Here is a 27605-nt window from a genome sequence, read left to right on the forward strand (position 1 = left end):
ACACTCAGCTCTGTCAGTCAGCCGAAGGGGTGAAAGGTGAAAGTTCACCCAGCACTGCTTGGCTTTACCTTCCTATTAATGTCATGCCCTTTCCACATTTGATCAGTTTATGTGATCACCAATCACATAGAACTGTTACTGCCCCTCTTTGTAATGTTCCCTATAAGGATACATTTATGTCATCAGATGTTCAAACAATTCCTGGGATGGACACTGGGCATTTGAATAAGGCCAAAGATGTTGCAGTCAACTCTGATGTTTACCACATTCTTAAAGATTAAATTGTCACCTGATGGCCGTGTCAGTTCATCCTGTTCTGCTTATCTGAAAATTAAAAAAGTACATTCACTCTTACACATATAACCCTCAGTGAGCAATGATGGCCTATTTTGTTTTTTCCTGAAAACCAATTATACCCTTTACTTCGGGGATTTAAATTCAACTCCAAACCAAGTATTAAATGAAATGAATTTAATTATCTCAGCCCAGCCTCCCCATCCCAGTGGCCAACCCTTGTCATCAAATCTGACAAGATATAATTTGGTACATAAGGGTAGATAAAAAGCAACATGCACACAATTCCCTTGCCCAAACTACAGAGGGTGCTGTTGAGTTACTGGTAGGAAAACATCTCTGGTTCTCACACTTGGGCAGTGTTCTAGAGGGACTTCCTTCTCTACAGCTCTGCTGTCCTCTGTGAGCAAGTTTGCCTTTCCCGAAGCTAGTTCTCCAGGGAAATGAAGAACGAGAAATAGAAAGCTTAATCTGGTACCTTTCAAAAGGGGAGGGTGGAAGGCATATGGATTTTGACTAAGAAATGCTTAAGAAAAATGAGCAATGTTTTTGTGAGAAAAACAATCTTCATTACAATTGAGTTTTATTTAACACACATATGTACACAGGGACATTCAGCACATAGAGAATCTATTAACTGGAATCATCGAGGAATGTCTTGAGAGGCAGACATTTTAATTCATTTGCTGTACATAGTGAGTTTCAATCATTACATTTTCATACGGGTGTCACATCAAGTCATCTTTTGCTTGTAAATTACCAAGGAAGCCACATATGTCTCTACATTTACAAGGACAGGTCCAAATACAGGCCAGCAAAATCAATAAAACACTAAAACTGTACACTCGAATGACAATTCAAAGTTTACCTCAGTGCTGAGAAATCTAAGCTGTGATGAAATTTGGAACTGTGGCTGTCAAAATAGCCAAGGAAAGACCTGTGTTAATAAGATGCAAATATTACTTTTAACCATCAAATATCATCTACCCGAGTTTTACAACTGGAATATTCTAATTTTGGTTGTGCAGACAGAATCTATGAGGGAGGGGGGGCCTCTGCTGTTGTCCAGGAGTTTCAGTCCCCATCCTGCCTTAGAGCCTTGCTGTAAATCTTTGTGTTGGGTGCTGCCTGGGCAGCTGGGGTGCCCCATCTGTTAGTCTCACATCTGTCCCCTGGGGAATGGGACGTGAAAAAAAAAAACAACACCCCACAACAACTCTAAGGTATACCTTTACTTCATCATTCCAAAACAGCTTTGTAGTCTAGGAGAAATTAACCCCAATTTAGCATCAGAGAGTAGACATGTGCTGAGTTGCAAGAAGACTGGGGAACCCACTGGAAAAACCAAGCACACTGTAGTTTTTTTCAGGTTGCTGCATCAATACCGAACACGACACTGTGCTCACCAAACAAACAAAGCCTAAACTGTATAGTTCTTTGTTCTTCCTGCACACTACAGAGAGAATCTTTATAAATACAATGTACATGCAAATGGCATAAGTTCACTTTTTGAAGAACACCCAGAGTCTAAAACCAAGGAATAATACAGGTTTGCCATCAGTGGAAATAATATACTTCATATCAATACGAAAGAGTCGTTCTAATGATCTTAATTTCTTAACATGTTTTTTAAAAATCTGTTTCAGTAAAATAACAGATGTATTTGTTCCTGGACGGTGATCCTACTTTTGGGGGGGATATTACATAAATTCTGACAATCTATGCTTTTAAAATTAAATGCTCCCGTTATTTTTGGTTCCTTTGAAACTTCTTATTTTCTCTGAGTTTAATAAATCATTTTCTGTGTTTGCACTTAATAAACCATTTTGCCCAACTGACCCCATCAGTCAACACCCAACCGAGCAAACAAATCCCCAACTAAATACAGGTCAAGGTTTGTGAGGCTCAATGTCTACCAGATATTACTTTATGGATTCTTTTCCACGACTAGGACGAAGAACCAGCATCACTTGCCAGAAGAAGACTATCTAGTTAAAGCTTACTTTGAAGTGGGATGAACACCCTCATTGCAGTGTTTGCTTAACTGACTGAGAGCTCTCGTATTTTTTATATTTACTCCTGAATGCTTGTGCCAAAGTTCCTAATTTTCTAGAATATTTGTTTAAACTTAACGCTGTCATAGTTTTGCTTTAATTGGTCAGTAGTAAGTAGTTTGAAGGCTGAATCGTAACTATTACATGATAACTGACCGCGTGTCCATATGGGAACTGTGGATATGTGGTTTCTGGAGGGACCGGGTAAGAGCTTTCTGAAACACAAAGGTCTGTAAGCAATAGACACACAAGTCTTTTTACGTCTAAGCTGTACACCTGAAATTGGTTATTACAGAATTCCTTTTCAAAAGGTCGGAGTTATTGGATAATCTTATTAACTACATCACAAGTAGTGATTTTTTTTAAAAAAAAAAAAAACTACTAAGTACACGATCACTTAAGCAGGATATGAGCATTTTAGAAGGTCAGGTGACTGAAAAACTGTATTCTCCGCAAGGCGAAAATATTTTTTTTGGAGATTTTCTCATCAGTCTCAAATTGAGTAAATGTTAATAAAGAGGGTAGTGTCTGAGCCCTGGGGAAATTGGATGGAATAAGTTACTTACTAGCATTCACCAGAAGGAGAAAGAAAAAAAAAAAAAGAAAAGAAAACCCACGTAAACACAATCCTTTTGGTAAACAACAGTAGCTAGTCAAAGGAAAGTAATTTCCAGTAATTGGGACCGCCCCAATATTCCAAAACCCACGGTCACACGACTAGGTTCAAGCACTTCAGAGGTGGCCTTTAGCTGGAGGAAAACGCTCATCTGGGCGGGGAAATGCGATCACAGTGTTTATTGATTTGGGGGCTTCTGGCGCCCCAGGCCACACTAGCACTGGCTCGCAGGGACCATCGCCGCCCCTACCTGCAGAAGGGGGGAAAAGCGACCAAGAGACACAGGCCGCATCCTGCAGGGGGGGTGCACGCCTTGGAATGAGCAGGTGGCACGAGCAGGAGCCGCCCGGGAACTTTGCAGAAGGGACAGCGCCAGCCGCGCCTGGAGGACACAGGGTGGGCGCTGCGGCAGAGGCAGAGCGAGGACCGGTGGCGACCCGGCAAGAGGACTGTGAGATGAGGCCGCGTCAGACCATGAAGCGGTGCTCCTTGCCGTCGTGCGCCATCAGGATGACATTGCGGTTGGAGGTCCAGATGAGCCGGGCCAGGCGCAGCGCGTTGTGCGAGCCAGGGGAGGCCGGCTGCACCGGGGGCACCTGGTAGGTCTTGATGCAGCGCAGCTGCGGGGCCGAGTTGAGCATGCCGATGCTCCCCAACAGCGAGGTGTTCATCTGCGGACAGAGACAGGGGGCATCGTCACTGGAGACCTCACCCATCCTTCCCCACCCCGCAGAGAGAGGCAAGTGCCACCCGCTTGCGGTCTCTGTCTCCTCCACAGTGCTCGCTCTGGGCATCTAACAGTCTCTTCTTCAACCTCTAAAGGGTGGCTTTCAGCGGAGCCGCAGAGTGTTGGGGTGCTGTGACAGGAAATGCCTCAATCCAGAGAAATGGTACTTGGGCAGAACTTGACAACAGGAAAGGCCATCGATCTTTCAGAAGGGAGCTAAGTTATGGATGTTAATAAGATGAGTCAGTGAGAAGATATCGGGCAATTGCGGGTATTTCTAGGGGCAGGCCTTCTGGTTCTTACAGCAGCGCCTACTGCAGCCCCTGAAGGATGACGCCATGAAGACAAGCTTTGGGAATTTTCATGAGTTCAAGAAAACGAGGCACGTTAAGCAGTAGCTAGAGTGATCGGTTACTGAATCAAAGCTCAAAACATACCCCGCGACACCCACCTCCCCCTGCCAACACCTTCACTCCTCATCTGCTTAAAAAAAAAAAAATCAGTCTCTGGAAAACTCTAAAATCAGCTGCAATCTGGCATTTGTAGGCATCTTGTGCCCTGAGTCTGGGGTGTGCTGTTTTGCTGTCTGGGGACGGGAGCACACTTCAACTTACTGTGCATTTCTATCTGGCAGAAGTTTCTGCATGTTGATAGTGTCTCTGGATTTGATTTAAATTTTAAGTTCGCTTAATCCTCTCCCATAATGCATGATAACATGGATGTTCTGGCTCATGAAGCATTTGGGTCAAAGTACAAGACACTGAGTGAGAACTGTCATCCAAGTGACTGAGCCAGAGGGCCCCGTGGGGCAGGACTACTACTTAGCGTTCTCTCTCTCCACATCTGCCGTGCTGCTGTGGGCCCCCTGCGTGCTCGCTGCACATTTGGAAAGAGGTCTCAGGGATAACATTTTCCTTTGCACCAATTTTCATTCCCAATTCTTCCCTCCAGTAAAACCTCCACCTACATGTGTATGATCTGGGGACCTGTGTGAAGCATGCAGATTACAATCCGATGTACACAAATGCTTGACATATGAAACCTTGGCAAACCCTAGGACATTTAAGAGGGGCCGTTGCTGATACCACGTTCTGCATTTGGATCAGTGCAGAGCGCGCGCCGCTCCGCTCCTGGCCCCGCTCAGCAGCGGGATGGTGTCAGAGGGCGTAAATCATGGCATCCGGAGCAGGATGCATGCAGGCCCCACTGACATTTTCACAATTTAAATCATCTTGAGTAATAACCCTTTTAAGATGACTAATGTTACTGATTTTCCTGCATTAATAATAGTGCCGAACACAACACTGAGGTGAAAAAAAATCACTAGTGTACGAGGTCACATTTTAAAACCAAATGTATGGTTATCATTAACTCTTTCTGTTAAAGTTCAGCTAACATTTAAAGCCCGGCAGTAAGGACCTCACTGTCATCCTTCTACCTTCCCTCCCTCCCTCCCCCAAACTCCATAAAAGATAAAAATCAAGGCCTTATTGCTTCCTGAGTTTCCCAAATAGTTGAAATGTAAATAAGGATGGAGAGTTTGATTTCATAGCTCTTAATGGTACAAAAAGTAACGGTATGTAATAACTTAATCCTCCCTCAGAATCCATCCAAACGATCCTGAAAATTGCTGTTTATAAAGAACTGGCATTTATAGGCATCCTGTGCTCTTAAAAAAAAAAAAAATCTCATTTTTCCCGTTTCTATTCTTTATGGATTTTCTGTGAAAATATGTATGGAGCCTGATTTTTGCTGGTGGCTCAAAATGCTTGGAGCACCCCTTATGCCTTCAAATTTAGCTACACAGGCTAAGAAATGGGTTGAGGGCTAAGAGGGGCAGGGGGAGAATATCTCATTGGAATGTTACAGGTGGAAAGATTTCAAAAACACGTCTATTATGGTACCCGGGTCCCTCTTACAGGCTGAGTCTTTATCCCTCAGCTGACTGGTAAATCATCTGATACAGTAACGAATGCCTTCTTGCTCAGGGCAAACGGCCTCCCTGCTTCCTAACAGGACTATGTGAAATTCTCTGAGTGCATAATTGTAATAGTGCGTGGAGCTGAACAATGAAGACTCCCATGTTAACTATAATTTGTTGCTCCTCAGACTATTCTTTGCCTATAACCTCTTCAACTCAGAGGTGAATTCCAAGTACTAATTTTTTCAGAAAGCTCTTAAGAAGTCACATCAAAACAATCAAACATTTTGTTATTTAATATTAATATTTTCTTGTCAGTGACTGGCTACAAATTATGTGAAAGTAAGGGCAATTTGAGGCTTGAATCAATGAAATCACCTATAATTATATATGCAATAAAGTAATTACATATGTGATTACAATGATTATAATATCTCCTAACATTAACTTTTTCTCGATCACAAAGGCAATACTCATTGTTGAAAATTAAAATAAAGAAAGCAAAAACTCCATGCAATCTCACTTCCCAGAGATTATGAATAATATTTTGGGAACCACCTGTCCAGACCTCCAAGTATACAAACACATAAGGAGAACAGCTTTAAGGAATTTTAAAATCACAGGCTCATATTAAGGGACAGTTTCATAATCTGTTTGGTTTTTTTTTTTTTTTCATTTAAGTGTTAATGTCTATAGATTTACATCTTCCTTTTAGAGGACTGAATAGTACTCACTTGTATGATTGAATAAATAAAATAGATGTTGGAAACCGATGTCTATTTAATTTATTATTAGCATTTCTGAAAGAAAATATGTATTTGTGGGAGGATAATAGTAAAGTTTAGGTGAGAGAACTGTGGATGCAGTTCAGTAATAAAAACCTCCTTGCTCAAATGCCAGTGTATATACTGAAGTGAATATTCAATTGAGGAATATGAGGTTGGCGAATCCAAGGACTTGAAAGATTGCTAAATTACATCACCTGAAAGTTGAGGATGTAAACTAACTAAAATGCAGATACAGCTTACCCTTTCCTTTAAAAATAATGTTTCACAGAACCAGTTCTGTGAAGATTACTTTCTGAACACACAGAAATACATACAAATGTAATTCATCAAATCAAGAAGTGTTTTAATGCTATTCTCAGTTTAAGTAATGTTGCACATAAACCTTTGACTAAGTCTCAGTTGAGTAATTACCCAACCAATACTTCTCATTAACACTCATTTCTCATCAAGGATTTTAATAGCTGATAGCTTTTGTAAGGTTCTGTATAAATAAGACTTCATTACATTCTCAAAATATATTACAGTACATTTACTGGAATAATATAAAAGTATTATCATACATCATTAGAACTAAACACTATGTATTTAAATAAATCAGATAAGGCTGTTTGGGGAGGGTGGTGGAGAGCCAATATGGATTTTTGGACTTGAATTCAAATAAAAACCCAGTATCCTTCTGAAAGAGGTTTTACTATCTTTCCTTGATAAAACAGATGATGCTTCTGTGCCTTCCACTTAAATTTCAAGACCAAGCTGCTTATAATGTAAGCATTTAAGTAATGAGGTGCATTTTAAATTCTGGCATTGGGCTTAGAGGTCAGAAAGACTTGGGTGTTGCCTGAGGGGCTTTGGTGCTCCGTCTGGTGAACGCAGCCCCTGCAGTAGATGGGGTTATGGAGTAAGGGCTAGTACAGCCCCACTGTGTGCACAGCAACATGCACAGGCCAGTGGGTTTAAGTGTACTTGGCAAAGACCAGAGACAATAGCAGGAGCCTGAACGATAGGACTAAAGGTGAAAAAAGGATATCTCAGAACGATACCATCTAATGAATGATTTTGAGCTCCAGAGTAAGAAAAGAGGCTAACCATAATTCCATCCATGAGCTGGGTGGAAACTTGGACAGAAACAGGAAAATATTCAAGAAGGGATGAACATACTCAAACAGAAACTTGAACATCTAGATAAGAGGGAAAAGGTTTACCACTTTGAAATCCAGGGAAGTATTGGAAAGTTTCAAATGTGGCTAATTTATGAAGGATTCATTTATATAAGGAATTAGATGTAATTAGCAAACAAGGGGGAAAAAAAAGGAGATTCGTTTTGTTTATGCCAAAAGAGAAAGCATAGGAAAAACACAAGCTCCGGGGGAGTGGGGTCTGGGTGGGCACCTGGCACTTCTACACCCAGTGTGGCTTTCCATGAACACTTCCCTGGGATGTCCAGAGAAGAGGAGGTAAGGGAAGATTTGTACCATTGGTGTAACAGGGATTTCAATATTAGGCATGAGTGAAAAAATCATTTGGTAGGGAAACTCTTTGGTAGGGAATGTGTACCCGTCTGTAAGAGTCCAGTTTATGGACACCTAGTGGACTCCTGTGGGACCTCAGTGTGTGACGTGTAGTGTTGTGGTTACCCACTGGGAGAACCAAAGACAGGGTGAGCCCTTGGACAAAAAGAGTTTATTATGAGCTAATTAAGATGCCTGAGATATATTCTGGAAAAAAGGATAATGAGCACATAAACTGGAAAACTAAATTAGATGAAGAGTAGCAAAAGTCGGTGACAGATTTGGAAGTTGTCATGCTTTAATAGCAAGTTGTTAATTAAGCAATTTATTGTATCTGTTTTACATTTTATTAGCTATTGATTTTTTTAGAAACCATCATCAAGTTGGCTGAAGTCTTGTTTAAACTTTTATTTATTTATTTATTTTTTTAGCTCAGTAAGCAATAAACTGTAGCTCATAAAACATTCTTGCATCTTAGGAAAGTAAAGGCCACAAAAATAAATACTTAAATCAACTTTTTTTGGGGGGGAATGGTAATGTTTAATTTTTTGTAATTATTAAGAGTAAATAAAAAGATAGAATGAGATTAATCACTAAGGCTAAAACAAGTTCTATAAAATTGGTAGCTCAAAATTAGTATTAATTTTAAACAACCTAACATTGGCACTCTCATGAAGTCCCAGTTAACGATACTTGCATTTTTAGATATCTTTTTTTTTTTTTAAAGATTTATTTATTTATGCATACAAGAACAGGGTCCAGGCCAGAGTACTCATAAGAGACAGAGTAGGGAAATGAACAGCAGAATGACTGAAATACACCGCTGAGAGGAGCAGCAGGGGAAGTCTGCTGCACCATGTGGATGTCTCCCTGGCGGGGGATCGAACTCGTGCTGCAGTGGCTGCAGGCAGCTTCATAGGTTGTGCCTTAACTCCTTGCACCACCAGGAAGGCCCTTTAGATATCTTTTGATAGTTTGGGAACGAAGAGCATTTTGTGGGAAATTTAGAATGCAAACAAAACTGAGATAATAATTAAAAAAAAAGGGAGATGGAGTTCACATGAGGTGGTTTGCCCCATGCCCAATGCCCTGTGGAAATTAACACCCTGAGCTGAGCTTCCCCTACCCATGCCCTTTCAGGCCAGGCCCTTGTTTACCTCTGATCAGCTGCTCCCTCTCCTTAAATACCCTCCCCCCTCCCCACCCCCCCATTCTTCAGCAGCATCACATCTTCACATCTTGGCTCAGAGGCTTAGATGTCACTTCCTCGTGAAGCCATCCCCACCGCCTTATTCTCCAGTGCCCTCCAGATTATAACTACTTGCTAATTTACCTGCGTTTCCCTCAGTCTGAAAGCTGTGAGAGCAGGCTCTCTCTGCCTTCCCAGACCGCTAATTGTATTCTCAGTAGACCCTGCATGTGTGCACCTGACATGGAGTCAGTGAGTAATAAATACTTGATATTAGCTGGAAGAAGGGAGAGGGGGCAGAAGGGGGGTGGCAGGCTGGCAGGCAGGCTCCACGGGAAGGCTTTCCCAGCAAAAGCCTGTCATGCTGGGAACTCCAAGACCCAGCCCATCTATGCTTACCTGCCAGAAGGAAATGTGGCTGTCAGTGTTGGAGTAGGTGGCAAGATAGCGTCCATCAGGAGCAAAGGCCACTGCAGTGATCGGTCCCTTGTGTCCATGGATTGTCTAAAATAAAATCAGCATCATAAATGGGGTGCTGTCCACAGAGCTAGTGCATGTACACATGCAAACACTCAATGCTGAACACGGTATATCATGTTATATTATATACCATTTTATATACCATATTGTATGCCATTATGTCCTTTGTTTACTTATACAAACAGAAAAATTAAACAAAGCAACCAAAGCTCTCTCACTGACATATTCAGGAGCTTCAATGTTGTTTGGAGAGCTACCTGTCTCCGAGTGGGAGGAGAGCATGAGGCAAACAATGTGTTCATTCATTTATGCCCATTAAAGAGAAGATAAGGCAAGAAGGAAAAAACCTGCAAACAACAGATCTATGCAGGAACCTTGTTCATGTGAAATGAAAAGCAATAAAAGCTATATTCTAATGTCCCTGTTCTAGAACAAGTTATTTTTTTAAATACTATTTGCTCTTTAATAATTATATATATATTTCATGTTTTAGGCTTCATTTACCACCAATAACTCTGTGCTTAAGTGCATATGGCTGCAGTTAGTAAACATACATGCACACATGTGGCAGAGGTTTGGGCATGCATATAAATCAACTACTATTAAAAACAACTGAACAGGGATAAATCTGAGCCTTTGCCAAATAGCTACCATTGATTTAACCACGAATAATAAACAACAAGTTGTATTTTAGATGAGGTTTTTGATAAAATGTCTTTACTAATAAATGATTATACTCAAGTTTAATGATGTTAATAGTTATCAAAAACACTGGCCTACTAAACAAATTAGCATAAAATCATATTACTCTCCCTACACTCAGCTATTAAAAACCATACCTGTTCTCCATTAACCAATATTCAGCCTACTTAGAAGCTGCAGGTTGGTCTCTTCCCCTTCTAGAAAGGACTGGGGAATGTGTTCCCTTAAACTAAGAAATAGCAAGAAGTTTTTTTTCCCATCTATTTCTGATGAAGAATTGTGAACCCTGAGTCTCTAGGGGGGGAGCATCACACTCATTATGTGATTCAACCCCATACAAATTGTGAATTTCAGTGAGACTCTTCTCTAAATTCATGTCTGAGTGATTCCAATGAGGAAGAAGAGGGAGAGGAGAGAGGAAATAGGATACAAGAATGTTTCCAATGTGCTTTGGATTTTGTTCTTTCCTGACATTAGACCTTCAGAGCACCGTGGCATCCCAGGTAATAACTGTTTTTTGACATTCAATGAAAGAATGAATTGCCAGTGCTGGCAATTCAGCGCTGGGCTTTGGGTCAGCAAAGAACATGCTCTGAGTCAGGCTACCAGGTTTGGGTCAGCGAAGAACATGCTCTGAGTCAGGCTATGAGGTTTGCTGAGGGCTCCACTAATTGCTGAATGCGGGAGCTAGGGTAAGTTATTTAGGTCACTTAACCTCGGGGAGTACCCAAGTCTACAAAGTAGAAACGATGATGATGAGAGCTACTGCAAAGAGATCTGTGAAGCTTAAATTATCTTTCTATACATATAGATAAAACATCTCTATCATGGCACAATGCATGGCACAATTGTTGTAAATACTGTTAATATTTATGTTACTCTTAATAAATGTAAACAATCACAAAACTCAACTACTCAAGTATATAGTTGAATCAAAGCCAAGCCAAATGAAATCAAACTGAAGAAAGCTTTTACCATCTCCCACAGCCAGCATCAGTTAGCATACTAGGTGATCCAGAAATACAGATTTCATACTATGACATTTTAGTAAACAAATGTGGTAACTATCATTGCTTTAAGTCCACAAATGTGGTGCTAAATTGAGCAAATTAAGCTCTAAAGTGAGCAAACTGAATAATAACTACAAGAAAGCAGCGAAATAGCCCCTGATATTCATTCATTAGAATGAATTTTAAAGAAAAAAACTTAACCAATTTAATAGGGAATCCTGGCCAATCCCACTTACCAGGTCAATTTAACAAGCTCGTTGACACTGGGGTGAAAATTATTTTTTAAAACCAAGAGTCAGTTCTGTCAAAAATCTGAAAATTTCTTGGGCCCGTCTGAGGTCATTTTATGGTAAAGAGGCGATTGGTAAGGCAAAGCTTTATAATTAGAGTTGAAACTGAAGACCTTAAGCTGCAACCACATTGCAGATGTATTTGGTTTGAGCTGCCCAATGCTCTTCTCAGAAAAATAAAGCTTTCCAAGTCCATATTCTAATTCACCAGATTTCAAGTAAAATTAAAAGTTCTAGCCTCTCCTAAAAAGCCAGGAGCTCAGGCAGTCCTGGGCCTTTGCTCACACTGGGCAACACCAGCCAGGGCCCAGCTGGCCTTTGGAGCCTGGGCATTTGCTGTCCATGTCACCAGCCCTGGCCCCAACACGACCGGGCCTGTGTGCCTAAACCCGGCTGCCTGACTCCCTTATTTCTTGCCTGGTCCCACTGTGCATTTAGTGCAACCTTTTCATTACAGATGCTTGATAGAGAACTATCACTGACCCCGAGCAGCCTGGGTGGGACCTCTGGACGCCCCGCTGCTCCCGCTGGTTGCCCTGGCCCTGCCCTGGCCACACGCCCTGGTCTGACAGAGGCTGACAGCACCGAGGAAGGGTGCAGCGTGCACTGGACCTGGTGGTCAGTGAGCACAAGTTGGGGAACCGCTCAGTGCACAGGTGTGAGCTACAGGTGGTGCTCCCCTGAGCAGATGCTGGCCGCATTGGGCTCCTTCTTAGATATGGAGATGAGGTGAACTGAAGGTGCCAAGTTCCAACCCACCTTGGCTGAATGTCCCTTCCAGGACCAGTGGAACCTGAGGAAATTGCTCTTCAGGGGTCACACACTGTCCCCTGGCTGGGCTTGATTTCCCTGGTGAGAGGCAGCTGCTGGATGCAGAGGGGGCCGTGTGGCTGGGCAGCCACGCTGAACCACTGTCCTGCTGTGCTGTACCCCACCCTCCTGGCAGAACTAAACCTCTGGTGGAAGCCTCCTCAGGGTACTGGCTGCAGGAGACAAATAGAGGCTTCTGGGGCATTTTTTAAACAGCTGGTGGCTCTAACTAATTTCTTTCTTTTAATTGCTTTCCAAATGCCCCCTAGCATACACACTCTGCCTCTATTTTGCTCAATTAAAAAATAACATTACATTTTTTTGGATACAAACTAGTTCCTTCCATGCCTTGGGACTCCATTGTCCAAGAAAGCTAAAGCTCCTCTAAGATAAGTTGGTGCTTCTTGCAACCCCCCAAAGCCCAATTCTGTGTGGAGGTGGACTGACCCTTCTCCTGGAGATTGGGTCCCTAAATTTGAAGGCCTAAGGCTAAGCCTGCCTCCTTCAGACCAGCACCCTCCTTAATCAGCAATACAGTTTGCTGCAGACAGGAGAGAAGGCAGCAGTGAGGTAAGGCAGCAGTGAGGTCAGGCAGCAGCTGGAACGCTTGCCGCTGGGCATGCTCTCGTACTTTCTCTGAGGTGAGCTGAGGGACCGAGGCAAAGGCAGAAAGCGGACACAGGCAGCCTCGGGACAGTCTTCACCAAACATTTTGGGTGATGTGTTCATCTTTTATAGAGGGTGGACATTTAAAACATCATCCCGTGAGTGCACCTGTGTTAGCTGAAGACACGCCTCACTATGCGACCTAGCGCCTCCCATAGAAGGTCCTGTGAATTAAGTTCATGCTGGGATTTTCTACCAGAAAAATCTCCATCTTTTCTAGATAGATTTTGCTGTTTTTTGTTTCCATGTCATGAGAGTTATATAATCACACCTATTTGTTTTCCTGCCAGGAAACTCAGCACTAAATGAGTACTCAGTTCTGTGTGTCTAGTAATAAATACTACCTACTCACTTCACTAATCATTGTCCTGTTTTCATCTGTAGTTGCTGATGAGGTTCTGTGAGATACTGAGTTTAATTTGTTACTTTTCTTCAAGTCTGTTTTTGGACAAAGGGGGACTACACTTCAGAGCAGATCAGAACACACACACACACACACACACACACAGACACTCGCTGCATAATAGCACAGGTGCCCCCCATTGACTGAGAGCAGAACCCCAGCGCCTTTTCTAGTTAGCAAGTGCATCTTATTTCTATACACATCACAATGTTATTCCTATAGATCTTCAACAATCTTTTTTTCATTTAAAGGAGCCAAGTATCTGAGAGACTGATATTTCTCACCAATATTAATATCGTGTCTGCCGGTGGGCGGACCTGCTGTCTTACAAGAAAGCAAGCACCACTCATGGCAGCTCAGGAAGCTCGCTGTTTTAAATGGTTTGGTACATCTGGTGAGTTCATTACCATCTCAGCCTAAGAGGTGCTTCAGCCCTCAGTGAAATGGAAATGTTGCCATTGTCTTTTGTTCGGATTCTCTGAACTTCTAAGATCTTGCAGGCACCACCTGAGCTGACTTGAACCTCTATTCTGGCATTAGCGGTGCAGCTGTGCGGGGCTCACGGGAACTGGTACCCGCCTCGTGTGGGGCGAACCCAGCAGTGGGGATCTTAAATGCTAAACTGCAAAGAACATTTTCCAAAACAACAGCTTTCAAAATAAAAAGTGGTTTGATCTACTTTTTATATGCGAATGAGTATCATGTCTTGTTGTATTTTTAGCCAAAGAAATCACTGTCTTGAAAAGACAGGGGTGGAATACAAAGAAATTCATCTAATTCAAGAAATGCATGAACAATCAAAGAAATCAAGCAATTGTCCCTAGCAGGAGACAGAGTGTCGAATTGTTAAATACTCTCTCCCTGCTTTCTTGTGGAAGAAAAGGAACAGAGAGGAAGAATTAATAATGAGCACCACTTGCACGTACCCAGAGTTTTTAACAGCCCCTTTCAATGTGCTCTGTCAACTCTGTTGTACAGAGAAGGAGAAACATGAATTTCTAAAATGATTTGGTCATCGTCAACAGAGGCTATGCCTATTCTCGAATGATCTCTTTAAAACTGCTCTTTAAGGAGTCTATCTTTTGATAATCATCTTCCAAATGACAAGTTTGAGAACTGAAGCCAAAAAAGTAGGACTCTGTTCTATCCTCCTGCAAGAGTGAACAAGATTATGGAGAACATTTCATATTTATTTGCAGTTCTCAGCACTTTTTTTTTAAAAGGGAGGGAGAAAATCCAACCAAATAAGACATTTTCCTACTTAAACATAAATTGTGAAGAAAAGATTTCCAAGAGTAGGTAAATTTTTACTATTTTAGAATATCACCACAAGGGAAAGATTTATGAAGTACTAACCCATGTATTTTGTATCAAATTGATAAAACTGAAAAGTTTAAGTTTACATTTTACTAAAAAGTGAAAGAACTCGGGCCTCCCCTGGTGGCGCAGGGGTTGAGCACTGGGCTGCCCGCAGCCTCTGCAGCGCAGGTTCGATCCCCTGCCGCAGGCGAAGGTCCCACATGGCACGACAGACCTCTCCTGCTGCCCACTGCTCCCCTCAGCAGTGTATTTCAAGAAGTGAAATACACTGTCAGTCTGCCTGTTCCCCGCTCTGTCTCCGGTGAGTCCTCTCACCCTCCTTGCACTTCTGACTGTATCCAGTGCTTGTATAAATAAATAAATAAATCTTTAAAAAAAAAAAAAATAAAAGAACTTGGACTGAACCTTCACAGCCCGGAGGTTTTTAGGGATGGAGAGAGAAGGCTGCCTTGGTCGTGGCCTCTCGGGAAAAGGTTGGCTGCAATTTGGTGGTGCTTGAAAAGTCTGTAGAGCTGAGAATACATCCCCAGATTGCTGTGCGTGGCCTCTGAAATTTCTAAAGAAACAATCATGCTTTTGGCTGCGGCATTTTCCCTAGAATGTGCTCTGGCAGAGAGCAAATAGGACAAGTGTGCTCTCACGAAGGAGCGGAGTGGCAGATGCCTGGAATCTAAGGCCTGGAGGGCGCCAGGCCTTGTATGTGGAAGGAAGAAAGTAGCCAGATAGGCAGGAGGTGAGTGAGTGCACAGGAAGTGAGGCTGACCCCTGAAAAGAAAAGAGGTAATGCCAAAGACCTACAAATACCTACATCTTCTTAGTGCTGGTCCTTCTGAAGAATAAACAACCGTAAGTGAATAAACAACAGTAAGAATAAACAACCGTAAGGTGACAGCCACACATTTGGTATCGCTTCCTGATGGCAGCTGAAGTCAGAAAAGGGTGGAAAGGGAAGACAGTAGGCCAGGGTCTGACCTGTGTGCCTTCCCGACATCCCCATACAGGAGGCCACTGATTTCATGGCTGACTGGCAGGGAGGTAACTGCTGAAGCCAGAGGGAAGACAAAGGTACCGCTCTGACTGATAGCTTTGTTTGTGAGGCAGGGAAAGACTCGTCCAAATAAGAGCCATTTCAAGAGAGCTGAAAAGTTAAGAATTTATACATTCAAGGAAAAAAAACTTCCATTTTCTTTTCTTGGAAGCAGCCAATTTGTGAAAATTTCATTATAGTCATCTGCTCAAGGAAACAATAGATCTGACAAAAAATTTCAGCAGATGATAATGCCATTTAGAAAGAAGTCTCACTTCTGGTCAGTTAGAGGCTTAAGTACAGTTAATTATTGCTAGGAACTAAGCCTTCTTCAGCCCCTTCGTGCCCAGGCTGCCAGGGCCAGAGGATGTTGGCCCTTGCCAGGGCCAAGACCATTCTGAATGTGGACAGACAGCAAAGCAGGTCAGACAGACAAAACTCTATTTGATTTTTCAGACTTCTCTAGAGAAGATTGCAAAATCTCATCCAAGGAACCTTCTCTGTGTTGAACAACTCGTGTTGTCAGGAAATGTGTGGTTATGGCAAATCTAAACCAAAACAGTCTAAGCAAGAGCCTGCACCCTCCTGTTTCAGCCTCAAAGAGACACAGGAGAGCAGGCCACCTATCTAACATAGCATGCTGACCTTTCCTGGACTGGACGACTGTGAGGGCAGCTTAGCACTAGAGTAATGGAATCTCAGTGACTATCAACTTTCCTTTTAGGTCTTATTTTCCAAGTTTTTAAATAATTTTGTGGATTTTCCTTACTGTTTCTCCAAGTTTTGAAATTATGACATCTTAGAGCTGGGCAGTATCTTAAAAGTTGCCTTATGCAATCCGATCTCAAAATGTGGGGCTTCAAACTGGTCCGAATCAAGGAACAGAAAACTGGGTGTCGTCGCAGCTTCTTCTACCTCTGTTCAGGGAGGCCAGGACTATATTTGTTTTATCAGAACCCTGCAGCCATGGCTGATGATCACTGCTGGCAGATAAGCTACTAGAACTCCTTGAGAAGGAAAGGCTGCTGGCATGGCGATGGTTGACATCCAAGGTGCTCCCACTGCCAGGTACTGCTCTAAGCTCTTTTACATAAACCTCTTCATCCTTATATACCAACCCTAAGGGATGCTAATATCCTTTACTTTCCCCATGAGGGGACTAAAACCCAAGAAGGTGGCATAGCTTGTTTTGATTTGAATCCAAGTCACCTGATTCCTGAGTCCACTGCCTCATAGAAAACCAAGTAAAAGAAAGCTCTGAGCTGCCAGTCTTTGATTTCCACACACTAGATTCTAAGGGGCACCTATGTCCATTCCCCACATGGCACTCCTTGATGACTTTCCCATCGTGACGATTTGGAGCAGTGATGATGCTGGGGACTGGGCCTCACTGGGGAAGTTCCTGCCTCCTTGTCTTCAACACAGGAGGTCTCAGAGAGCCTCTAGACTCCTGAGCTCTGGGGGCAGGAGGGTGCTTTAGCATGTAAGGGGGGAAGGGCTCTTGTGGAAGGTCCCCGGATTGATGGCACCACCCTTCCCATCCGGGGCTGCCCCAGTTCATCTGCCCGTCCATCCCTGCCATCCCAAGGCCCGCTGCAACAGTGGTGAATGAAGAACTCTTTTCTATGCTCCAGCTTCAGAAGTTTAAACCTCTTAGAATGGTGGTTTAGAGATAAGAAACTGCTGTGCATGTCTTTCATTAGCTGGGAAGAAGGAGGATGACCTTGGTTGGCATCCACAGATGCCCAGGTCAGAGGAAGGAACTTTACCCTCCTGTCAGCTTGTCTGTGCCCCAAGGAGGCCATACTTGCGTGCAGCACTTCTGAGGAAAGAATTATATAAAATCAGAGGCATGGCTTGTGCCTACATGTGACACAAAATACAGAAATAAAAAGTATGGATCAAAGTGAAAGTATATGGTAAATGTAATCCTCAAGTCTCTGGGGTTGGGAGTGCTCAGCTTTCCTCATTGGCTGTTCCCTCTCCTAGACGCACCCAGCCTAGATGCTGCCCTTTGGCAGACCGATAGTGATTTTAAACAAAGATTTGAGAGTTGAAAATGGGTTGTTTATCTCTATAATGTCTTTTCTTGATGGAGCGCTGTAGAGATGCTTTTCATTCGTATTATGCCAACTCTGTGTTACAGAGTCAACCTGTGGTGGCATCTTCCAATCCCAGGGGTACTGGGGCGATTCATTGAATTGAGTTATTTTCTATCACTATCTAATTGAAAAGAATATACATTCAGGGCAAAAGACAAGTAGATTTGGTATCATTTTAACATCTTAATGGAAAATAGATTTAAGGATAAATATAATAAAGTGAGCTATCTTAAGTTTTACTATAAGACAACACCTCAAGTACACAGACTTTCTTTATTCCTTAAAAAGAGCTGCTGCATTTATTGTCCATTTTCAGTTACTGAAAGTTACTTAAATGTCATTTGGGGATAAACTAATGGACACTGATGAATTAGGGAGCTTATAATATCTATATTTTGGTAATCCTTAAGATACAAGTGAGAGTTTTCTTTAAACTATTTATTGATTATGAGTTATGTGTGATGGCTAATTTATGTATCAAGTTGGTGTGGACATGGTAATCAGTTTTTAGTTAAACACTGGTTTAGATGATGCTGTGAAATGATAGTTTTTAAAATTGGTTTTTTTTTTAAAGATTTATTTATTTATTTATTTATTTATACAAGCACTGGGTACAGTCAGAAGCACGGGAGGGTGAGAGAATTCACCAGAGCCAGAGTGGGGAACAGAACAGAGAGACTGACGAAACACACTGCTGAGGGGAGCACTGGGCAGCAGAAGCGGTCTGCATGCCATGTGGGACCCTCGCCCAGCAGCCGGGGATTAAACTGGCGCTGCAGAGGCTGTGGGCAGCTTCGCAACCCAGCTCAACCACTGTGCCACCGGGGAGGCCCTGAAATTTTTTTTTTTTTTTTTTATGGAGGATGATAAGCCAATGGTGCGCTCATGTGCGCGCGCGCACACACACACACACACACACACACACAGCATTCTTCTCCAGGAATAGTGAAAATCAAGCAAATGTTCATAAATTACTATTGGAATTTAGGGATTAATAAAATGACTTTGGGTTTTAACAATATGGAGGCTTATATTTTCAAAAATTTATAAATTATTACAATCAATTTTTAAAAAGGTCTACGAATAAATAGAAAATAAACATTTAAGTCTATAGTCATAGCAGTTAAATATGTAGTGGTTTTAGGGTTTTCTCCTTTTTTATTCAATTGAGGAAAAATTTCAGGTTCAAAGAACAGATTTCCCATAAATCTCACTTATTAATTGCTAGGTCCTTTTTCCTACTTCTCTTGGTTCAGACAGCCGGGAACTGACCACACACATACATGTGTACATGCACACAGATGCTCAGGCATACGCATACATGTACACACATATATACCTCTCTCCTGCTTTATTAGACCAAATATTTTCAGGATGAACTAAATATATTAATGCCCAATTAAATTATACATAACTGATATGTCTTTTCTTTGCATGTTAAAACGATCAATATTATAGAATCAATCACACATTGAAAATTGTTTGCCAAAAATCCCGAACATCAGAAACTTCCAATTATTTTAAAACATGATTACCACAATCAATTTTTGGCTGATAAAATGACAATGATATATTATTAGTACTGTGAGTCAAACTCTTATGTTTAGCAATGATAGCATAAGAAAATAATGTAAAGATATGATTCAAAGCATAACTTTTTTTACATAATTCAACATTCAAAAACAGAGCCACATGTAGAGATTATTCATGGATACTCAAGCACTGAATGCTAATCTGATTAGATCAATGTGGTTCAGTTTTAAATAAAAAGATAGTAAATAAATTATTATCAAATATCACAATGCTGCTATGAAATAATTAAAAGACACTTATTAAAAATATAACTCACTTTACTTAAAAAGTTAAAGAAAATGCTTTCTTTAGACTTGGCAGAACCAAAGCCAGATGTTTTGTTATCCATATTTCTAATATAAATACATGTAAACACATGCTGAAAATCTTAAATTCAATAAAGCTTTGCTTTTGTATTCTTAGACTATGAAATGTCTATTGCTAAGGACTCCAAAAAACTTGGATTTTCAATTTTTTGAAATTGGTTATATAAATGGTTATATAATTGGTTATCAAATGGTTACATAGCAAATGGTTATATAATTTTTCAAAGAAAAGAGGAGAATATTGTGAAATATAACACCGAGCTACAAAAGCATGCTCGGTGGCGTCTACTTGGAGTTTCTGGGGAACAGGAGCTGTCTTCTATCTTTGGACCCTCTCCCAGCACTGCAGGCCCTTCCTAGCAGGCCTGCAGCTGACACCTATGTCTACCAGCTGACAGGGGCACCAGTCACATTCCTAGGTTAATGTCTATCCAGGTGGCATGCAGCATTTGCATGGGTTCTGATTTGGGTTCAAGTTAACAGGAGCTTGTTTGGGGCTTGAGCAGGAAGGTGGGGCTTTCTCCTCTGTTTCCTCTCTCCTCACCCAGTGCAGAGTCTGGTGACATAAAAATGTCTCGGGTAGCTTTAACTAAGGCTATAGAACTTAGCTTTATTTTTCCAAAACACATTTCAAAAGTATTTAACATTTTCAACATTCCAAAAAGAGAAATGATTTGAAAGTGTTAAAGGAAATGAAAACATTACATACACTTTAAAAATTCAGACATACGTTAAGCAATAAATATCCTACCATATCCTTTAGCTCATATTTATTTAAAACAATGATATATATTACTCTTCCAGATTCTGAATTTTACACTTTGATGTGAGGTTTTTTTTTTTTAATGCCTCTTTAACTAATTAAAACAGAAAATCAGATTTGTCTGGTACATAATCTAATTAGTTTTTTTTTTTAATATAATAAAGTTCATTTTTTTCGGTTAAGTCAAGAAATGCCAAACTATAAAAATAAAAAATCGCTCTCCTAATTTTGATGTAATTAAATTTTTTCCTTAATATTAAAATAGCAATAAAACAATGCAATAATGTACGTAGACTTCTTTTCACACACCAAAATATTTTAACCAAATTAATGATTTATAAAAACTCATATTAATGGTCACAATTGTCAATTTAGTATGACACAAATTTTAATTACTCACTAAATTCATAAACCAGAACTAATGCAAGGTATACTGGGTACTTCACTACTTATTATTTATTATTGCCATAGAAAACTAATTTAAATAAGCATTACCTACAGTTTGGTCAGAAAATTTACTTGAATGCAAAGAAAGATGAACTAAGTATCTTAGCTGAGATGAAACTCTACAGGAATATCTATTTGATATTCTTGAGTGGAAGATATGCTGGCTTAAACCTTTGTATCTTTAAAGCAATCATAATGTTTAATGATAAGCAAAACTAAAAGGCCAATTCATTATAAAATTCGATATTTGGACCATCAAACTCACTAGCACTTAATAAACAATTAATATTTGTCAATGAGAAATGTTTTGGTAACACAAGGTGAAAATCAATAACACTTGCCCACTTGTTGCACTCCCGAGCACTGACAAGCTATCCAAATAACTACAATCCTTAAGGGAAACAGTCTGCTTTGATGTTTTCATTTGTGTTCTTCCCAAGCAAACATGAATCCTTTGAAGCGTTTTGTTTATAACTCAGAATGCACTGTTTATAATCTGCCTATAATTGCTATCACGTATGTCACCCACAGATACATTTTAAAATAAGATCTATGCCTTACTACAGATACTATTAGAAGCACACTTTATACGATGCATATATATTTTGTATTTTTCAAAGCATATAAAATTCAAATAAAATCCTTCCATCTAATGTACTTTTCTCTGAGGACTAACTGTATGAAAAAGGCAGCTGGGACACATTTTTTAAAGACGTAATAGATTACATATATGAATTTAGCATTAGCAAAAATTATTTTTAAGAGAAGCATGAATTGTAGATCTTTTCTTTGAAAAATAGAGAAGATGAAAAAAAGGAAAGAAATTATTTAAAATTGCACAGTGGGTTTTTTTTTTGGAAGTACTTACAATAAAACTGAAAATCCTACCCAACTATTCTCACTTATCAAATCTCAGGCCTTTGAAGAAACATCATGAACCACTTGGCATATTTATTCCAGATTATTAGTTTGTCTTTGAAATCACAGAGTTTATCCATTTTTTCTAGTGTGAACAATTTAGAATTCTTCTGAACTATTTTGTTTTTATAAAAATATTTGTTCAGAGATGTCAGATCATTTTAAATGTAAAAATTAAAATTGTGCATTATATAGTAAGTACATGCTTCCCCCAAATTTGCTTACAAACATTAACACCTATCTAATTGCTGTTGTAAATGATACAAACTCACTAACTATTTTGGTAAAACACTAAAACGCAGGTATAGGTTTTTAAAACGGAAGTTTCTTTTAAAAGGAAATACAACTGAAGAGACATATTTGATAATATTATGATAAATTTTTATGGTAAATGTTTTCATTTAACAGTTGAGATCAATATTTAGATATAGTGGTATACATTACACTGTATACATTACATTATGCTTGCAACAGCTCTATAAACTATTTTCATTTATAGGCTTTTAATTGATGATTGTTCAGCCGCCAGAGTTTATAACTGCTCTAACAAGGAACTTGAACTACAAAATCAGCAAATGGTAAACATAAGAGTACTCCTTAGTGCTGCTGCAAATGTAAGCACTCAAGAAAATACTGTGTTTGGACCATGGAAGCTTAAAATTTAATGAGAATGCTGGTCTGTCTACTCTGATTTACACATGAGACAGTCAGGCCCGAGTCAGACCTCCCAGAAAGGCAAATGATACATGGGAGGTGAAAAAAAATGGCACATTGTAAGAAGCTAGACTACTACCTCACACCATGCACAAAATCCAACTCAATATGGATGAAAGACTTGGACATAAGACCTGAAACTGTAAAATATATAGAAGAAAATATAGGCAAAACACTACATGACATACACCTCAGTAACATCTTAATGACACATCCAGGGCCTCCCTGGTGGCACAAAGGGGTAAGTCACAGCACTGTGAAGCTATCTGCGGTCACGGCAGCACAAGTTTGATCCCTGGCCAGGGAGCGGACACACATGGTGCAGCAGACCTCTCCTCTCTCGCCCGCTGCTCCCCTCAGCAGTGTATTTCAGTAGATCTGCCAGTTCTGCTCCCTACTCTGTCTGTGGTGAATCCTCTTATTCCCCGTCCTCTGCCCCTCTGGCCTACACCCAAAGCTCTTGCATGCATAAATAAATCTTTAAAAAATAATACACATTCCCCAAATCAAAGAAAGTGAAGGAAAAGAGGAACAGCTGGGACTACATCAAATTAAAAAGTTTTATACAGCAAAAGAGACATTAAACAAAACAAAGAGACAGCCTACTAATTGGGAGAAAAAATTTGCACACAATACAACTGATAAGGGACTGATCACAAAGATCTACAAAGAGCTCACACAACTCAACAAAACCAAAGTAAACAATCCAGTCAAAAAATGGGCAGGGGCCTCCCTCGTGGCATAAGGGGTTAACACGCAACCTATGAAACTGTCCGCAGCCTCTGCAGCAGGAGTTCAATCCCCCAGCTGGCCAGGGAACAACCCACATGGCGCAGCAGAACTCTCCTGACTCGCCCGCTGCTCCCCTCAGCTGTCTACTTTGGTCAGTCTGCCTGTTCTGTTCCCTACTCTGTCTCTGGTAAATCCTCTCACCCCCGGCATCTCTGGCCTGTACCTCAGCTCTTGTATGCATAAATAAATAAATCTTTTAAAAAAAGCTTTACTATCTAAAAAAAAAGGGCAGAAGAGCTAAAAAGACACTTCTCCAAAGAGGAAATGCAAATGGCCAACAGGTATACGAAAAAATATTCAACATCACTTGTAATCAGGGTAATGCAAATCAAAACCATGATGAAAAACCGCCTTACACCAGTGAGAATGGCACATATTAAAAAAACAGGAAACAGCAAATATTGGCAAGAATGTGGAGAAAAAGGAACTCTCCTACTACTGCTGGTGGGAATGCAAACTGGTCCAACCATTACATAAAGTGCGTGGAGGTTCCTTAGACTACTGAAAATGGAGCTTCCAGCAATTCCACTCCTAGGAATATACCCAAAGGACACAAAAACATTAATTCAAAAGCATACCTATACCCCTATGTTTATTGTAGCCCTATTTACAATACATAAGATATGGAAACAAACCAAATGCCCAAAAATAGATGACTGGATCAAGAAGATGTCGTAAATATATACAACGGAATACTATTCAGCAATCAAAAAAGATAAACTCATGCCATTTGCAGCAACATGGATGGAGCTGGAAGGGATCATGCTCAGTGAAATAACCAAGAAGGAAAAAGGAAAATATCAGATGGTTTACTTATAGGAAGAATGCAGGAGAACCAATAATTATAATAAATTAAAAAAAAATTAACAGGCAACTAGTAATCAGAGACACTTTGCAGGGGAAGAGGAGAGAGATGGATCAAAACAGGAGAGGGAATGTGTTCTTACACAAGGGGCTATGGTGATGGTGTGATGGTGCACGGGTGAACCGGTGGTGGGAATTTTGTGAGGACTACACCGGAGAGGAGAAAGCGTGCATTGTACAAAAAGGAAGAATAATATAAAATATATATATTTTAAAAAAGAACTTTAAAAAAATCTTGATATTTAATTTTGTATTAAATATAACAAATAAGCAATCATTCTATTTGTGGTTGTGATCTTCACTACAGACTCTGTCACTCACGCTATCCCATGTGCAATCTGGTGATTTTTTCATCATCCCACGCCAGGGATGCTTTCACAGAGCCAGTCATCAGATAAGAGGTTGTGAAGTTTGCTTGGAGTTCTGCTTTGTGGGACTCTGAACACATTTACCCACAGAAATAATGCCACAAATAGTAGTTAGATTTCTAGGCCAACTTCCAAAAGCCTATAGAATACTTAGTGTTTCAGAATTCAGAAGGCTATTCAACCTCCTGAGCACTATTTATAATGGTTTCCATGGGGAGGGCATTTCAAGGTCCAAGTGAGACCCAGTGACCAGAAACTTCCAAACTCTAACAACTTTAGATATATGCAGGGATCCATGTATATTACTATACCAGCTATAGCATGTCCGAGCGAAGTATGGGGTTACCCACCTTAAACCCTTTGCCATTGGCTTTAGCCAATGCATCAGCTAAAGCGAGGAAGTCACTCATGTAACTGTCCATACACATACACCCTCCATTAGAAATTAAATCACTGGACAACTGTAGGAAACTTCAGTGATTTTCTGGGTAAGCGAGATAGTGTGGAGTAGTGATGGTGGTGGTGGGGTGTGGCTTTGTGTGTGTGTGTATCTTGAGCTAAAGCAGGAAACCGCAAAAATGAGAGAGGCCTCTGGGCAGAGGGTGCAACACAATCAGAGGTCTAGAGGAAGGAGAATGTAGTTTCTCAGGAAAACGAAAGCACTTTCAAAATGATGAGGATTTACGGTGCAAGGAATGAAATGGAGAGAGAGAAAGGTTGATGGAGAATCAGGCTAAAGACAGATGAGAAAGGGCCTTCAGGTTTTCAGCGAGTATGCACTAGTTATGAAAGCATACTGTGAGGGCTTTTTTGTTCTTGTCACTTACTTTTTTGTTTTTGTTACCCTTTTTCAAAATGTGGTAGCATTAGTTTACAGCACTGTAAAGGTTCCAGAAGTACATTTGCTCACCACACACAACCAAATGTCCAGTCAGCAGCTACTACCAACCAGTAAGACTTTAAAATCCTCAATAGAAATAGTTTTTAAAATATTTATTAAAAAACACTGTGTGACCCAAATCATCATATTTTCCATATAGTTTGACTTTTAAAGTACAGCTAATACCAGATGCACATCTAATTCTTTTGTTTTTTATGTAGACTAAAATGGCATTTTTGATGATTTTATATTTAATTAAGTGTGTGATGATTTTATATTTATTTAAGTGTGGTTAGGTTTCTAATAAAATATAGTGAATAACTCAATCATTTTCTCACCAAATAACTACAGCGTAGAGTACTTATTGAAGTGTAACTAACGTGTTCAAAAAGTTAGTTAGAACCTTTTCTCTGGCTTTGGGCAGATTTGAAAGCCAAATGTTATTTTCAGTACTTTTAACATAAAACGAATTTCAAGTAGATGGTAACAGTCTCAAAATGAAAATAGTTTTGGAATACTTACACAAGTTCTTTAAAGGTTTAAAAAACTGCAAAGCCAACAAAACAGGGAACGGCTAATTACTGAGATTTATCCATGCTCAAGGTTGGCTTCTATGACCATTATAAACAAATCTACACAAATATACCTCACAACTATCTCATACATTTATATTTTCTTTGATTTCTGGCCAATTTTCAATAGCAAGAAAAAAACAGTAAAAATGTAAAGATATTTATCTAAATACTGCATAAAATTAATGACTTTTTTTTTTAACTAAGGCACCTTTGCACTAATGATTAGAACTATTTAGAATGTGACATGCATGATTTTTGATGGCTGCACATTCAAGGACAACAGTGAATGACCTTGAACAGCAGTGTATAAAAATACATTTATCACTGAAATGGCGTGCTGGCTGCCAGTCAATACATGCCTCTCATTTGTTAGGAGGTTCTCCTGCTGTGATTCCCTCATTACAATTTGCTTTTACTTCCTGGGCAAATGACAACTAGAAAATGAGGCAGCTTCTTTCTTGACCAAACTTAATCCAGAAAAAATGAGATGACAGCTGCAGCCACTCAAGTGTTACAGGACATTTTACACACATTTGTAAAAGGCACGATTCTATATTCTAAATATTACATCATGAAATGTGACAGCCAGCAAGTATCTCACTTTCTCAGTCTATTTCATTTGTGGGAAGAACTGTTTCAGAAATGGGAAACTTTCTGCTTATATAATATCTTCATATATCCCACCCAATCTATTTTTCTTATTAAATAATTTGAGGTACAGGGTGCAGATAAACTATCAACTTAGAGGTACACTGTAGAAAACATTCTTGAATACTTAAAAAAAATTTTGCTATCAGTCATTAAATGGTGTGCTTACAATGGGTGGATTTATTATATGCAAATTATATCTCACTGAATTAGTTATAAATACATAAATATGGAAAGAGTTGGTGCTCCTGCTGCTGTCATCTGCAAGCTCTGAGAGATGGTGATGGCCGCTGACTAAATGCATGTCCAAGTGCATGTCCTGATGGAAACCAGGAGGATGGTCCCACATGGAGGGTGTCAATGGAGGGTGCTCCCACAACGTGCTATTGGGAGCTGAAACCACAACCTTCCAAATCCTGTAAATCCACTAGAAGTGGTTTTTACTTGAGTTCTTTTTTTAAATCACTGTCTATTAGATTTGTGTAAAGCACAGCAGCATTTCTTCCTTTTAACATAAATTATACAGTTTTTGCTCAACTGAAAATGTTGGCTGAGTCCAGATTGCTGATCCAAACAATTCTGAACTCTTTTGAGAGTCCTAACATAAATGTCCACTTATTGTCCACAAATATTTGTATTTAATGCAAAAGGCAAAGGATTTAGAAAAGTATTTTACAAATTCTAGATTCTGCAAATACAGACTTCCACATATGAAGGATTCTATACTGAAATTTCCTTAAGATTTACTGTTAATAAATGACATAGTATTAAAGCTGAAAATACAGATTTCACATGAGAAAAACTTTTGAATATTTCCAGAACAATCTTCTG

At 40.1% G+C, this 27605-nt stretch overlaps 1 protein-coding gene across 2 annotated transcripts in view; it reads right to left on the minus strand.

The window, feature by feature from the left end:
* Window positions 1-454: 454 nt before the first annotated feature.
* The window catches only part of WDR7 (WD repeat domain 7), a 286826-nt gene continuing 259675 nt past the window's right edge, over window positions 455-27605 (minus strand). The window contains exons 28-29 of one of the 2 annotated variants that reach the window (XM_037508477.2): window positions 9497-9601; window positions 455-3635 (exon numbers count right to left, since the gene is read on the minus strand). In XM_037508477.2, coding sequence (XP_037364374.1) covers window positions 3432-3635; window positions 9497-9601 — 309 coding nt within the window. In that variant the 3' untranslated portion in view covers window positions 455-3431. The remainder of the gene's footprint in view (window positions 3636-9496; window positions 9602-27605) is intronic. The other variant, XM_054694021.1, reaches the window with a different exon arrangement.

Source organism: Talpa occidentalis, unplaced genomic scaffold (assembly GCF_014898055.3).
Source record: "Talpa occidentalis isolate TD23 unplaced genomic scaffold, MPIMG_talOcc4v2.1 talOcc4.13, whole genome shotgun sequence".
NCBI classification, from domain to species: domain Eukaryota; kingdom Metazoa; phylum Chordata; class Mammalia; order Eulipotyphla; family Talpidae; genus Talpa; species Talpa occidentalis.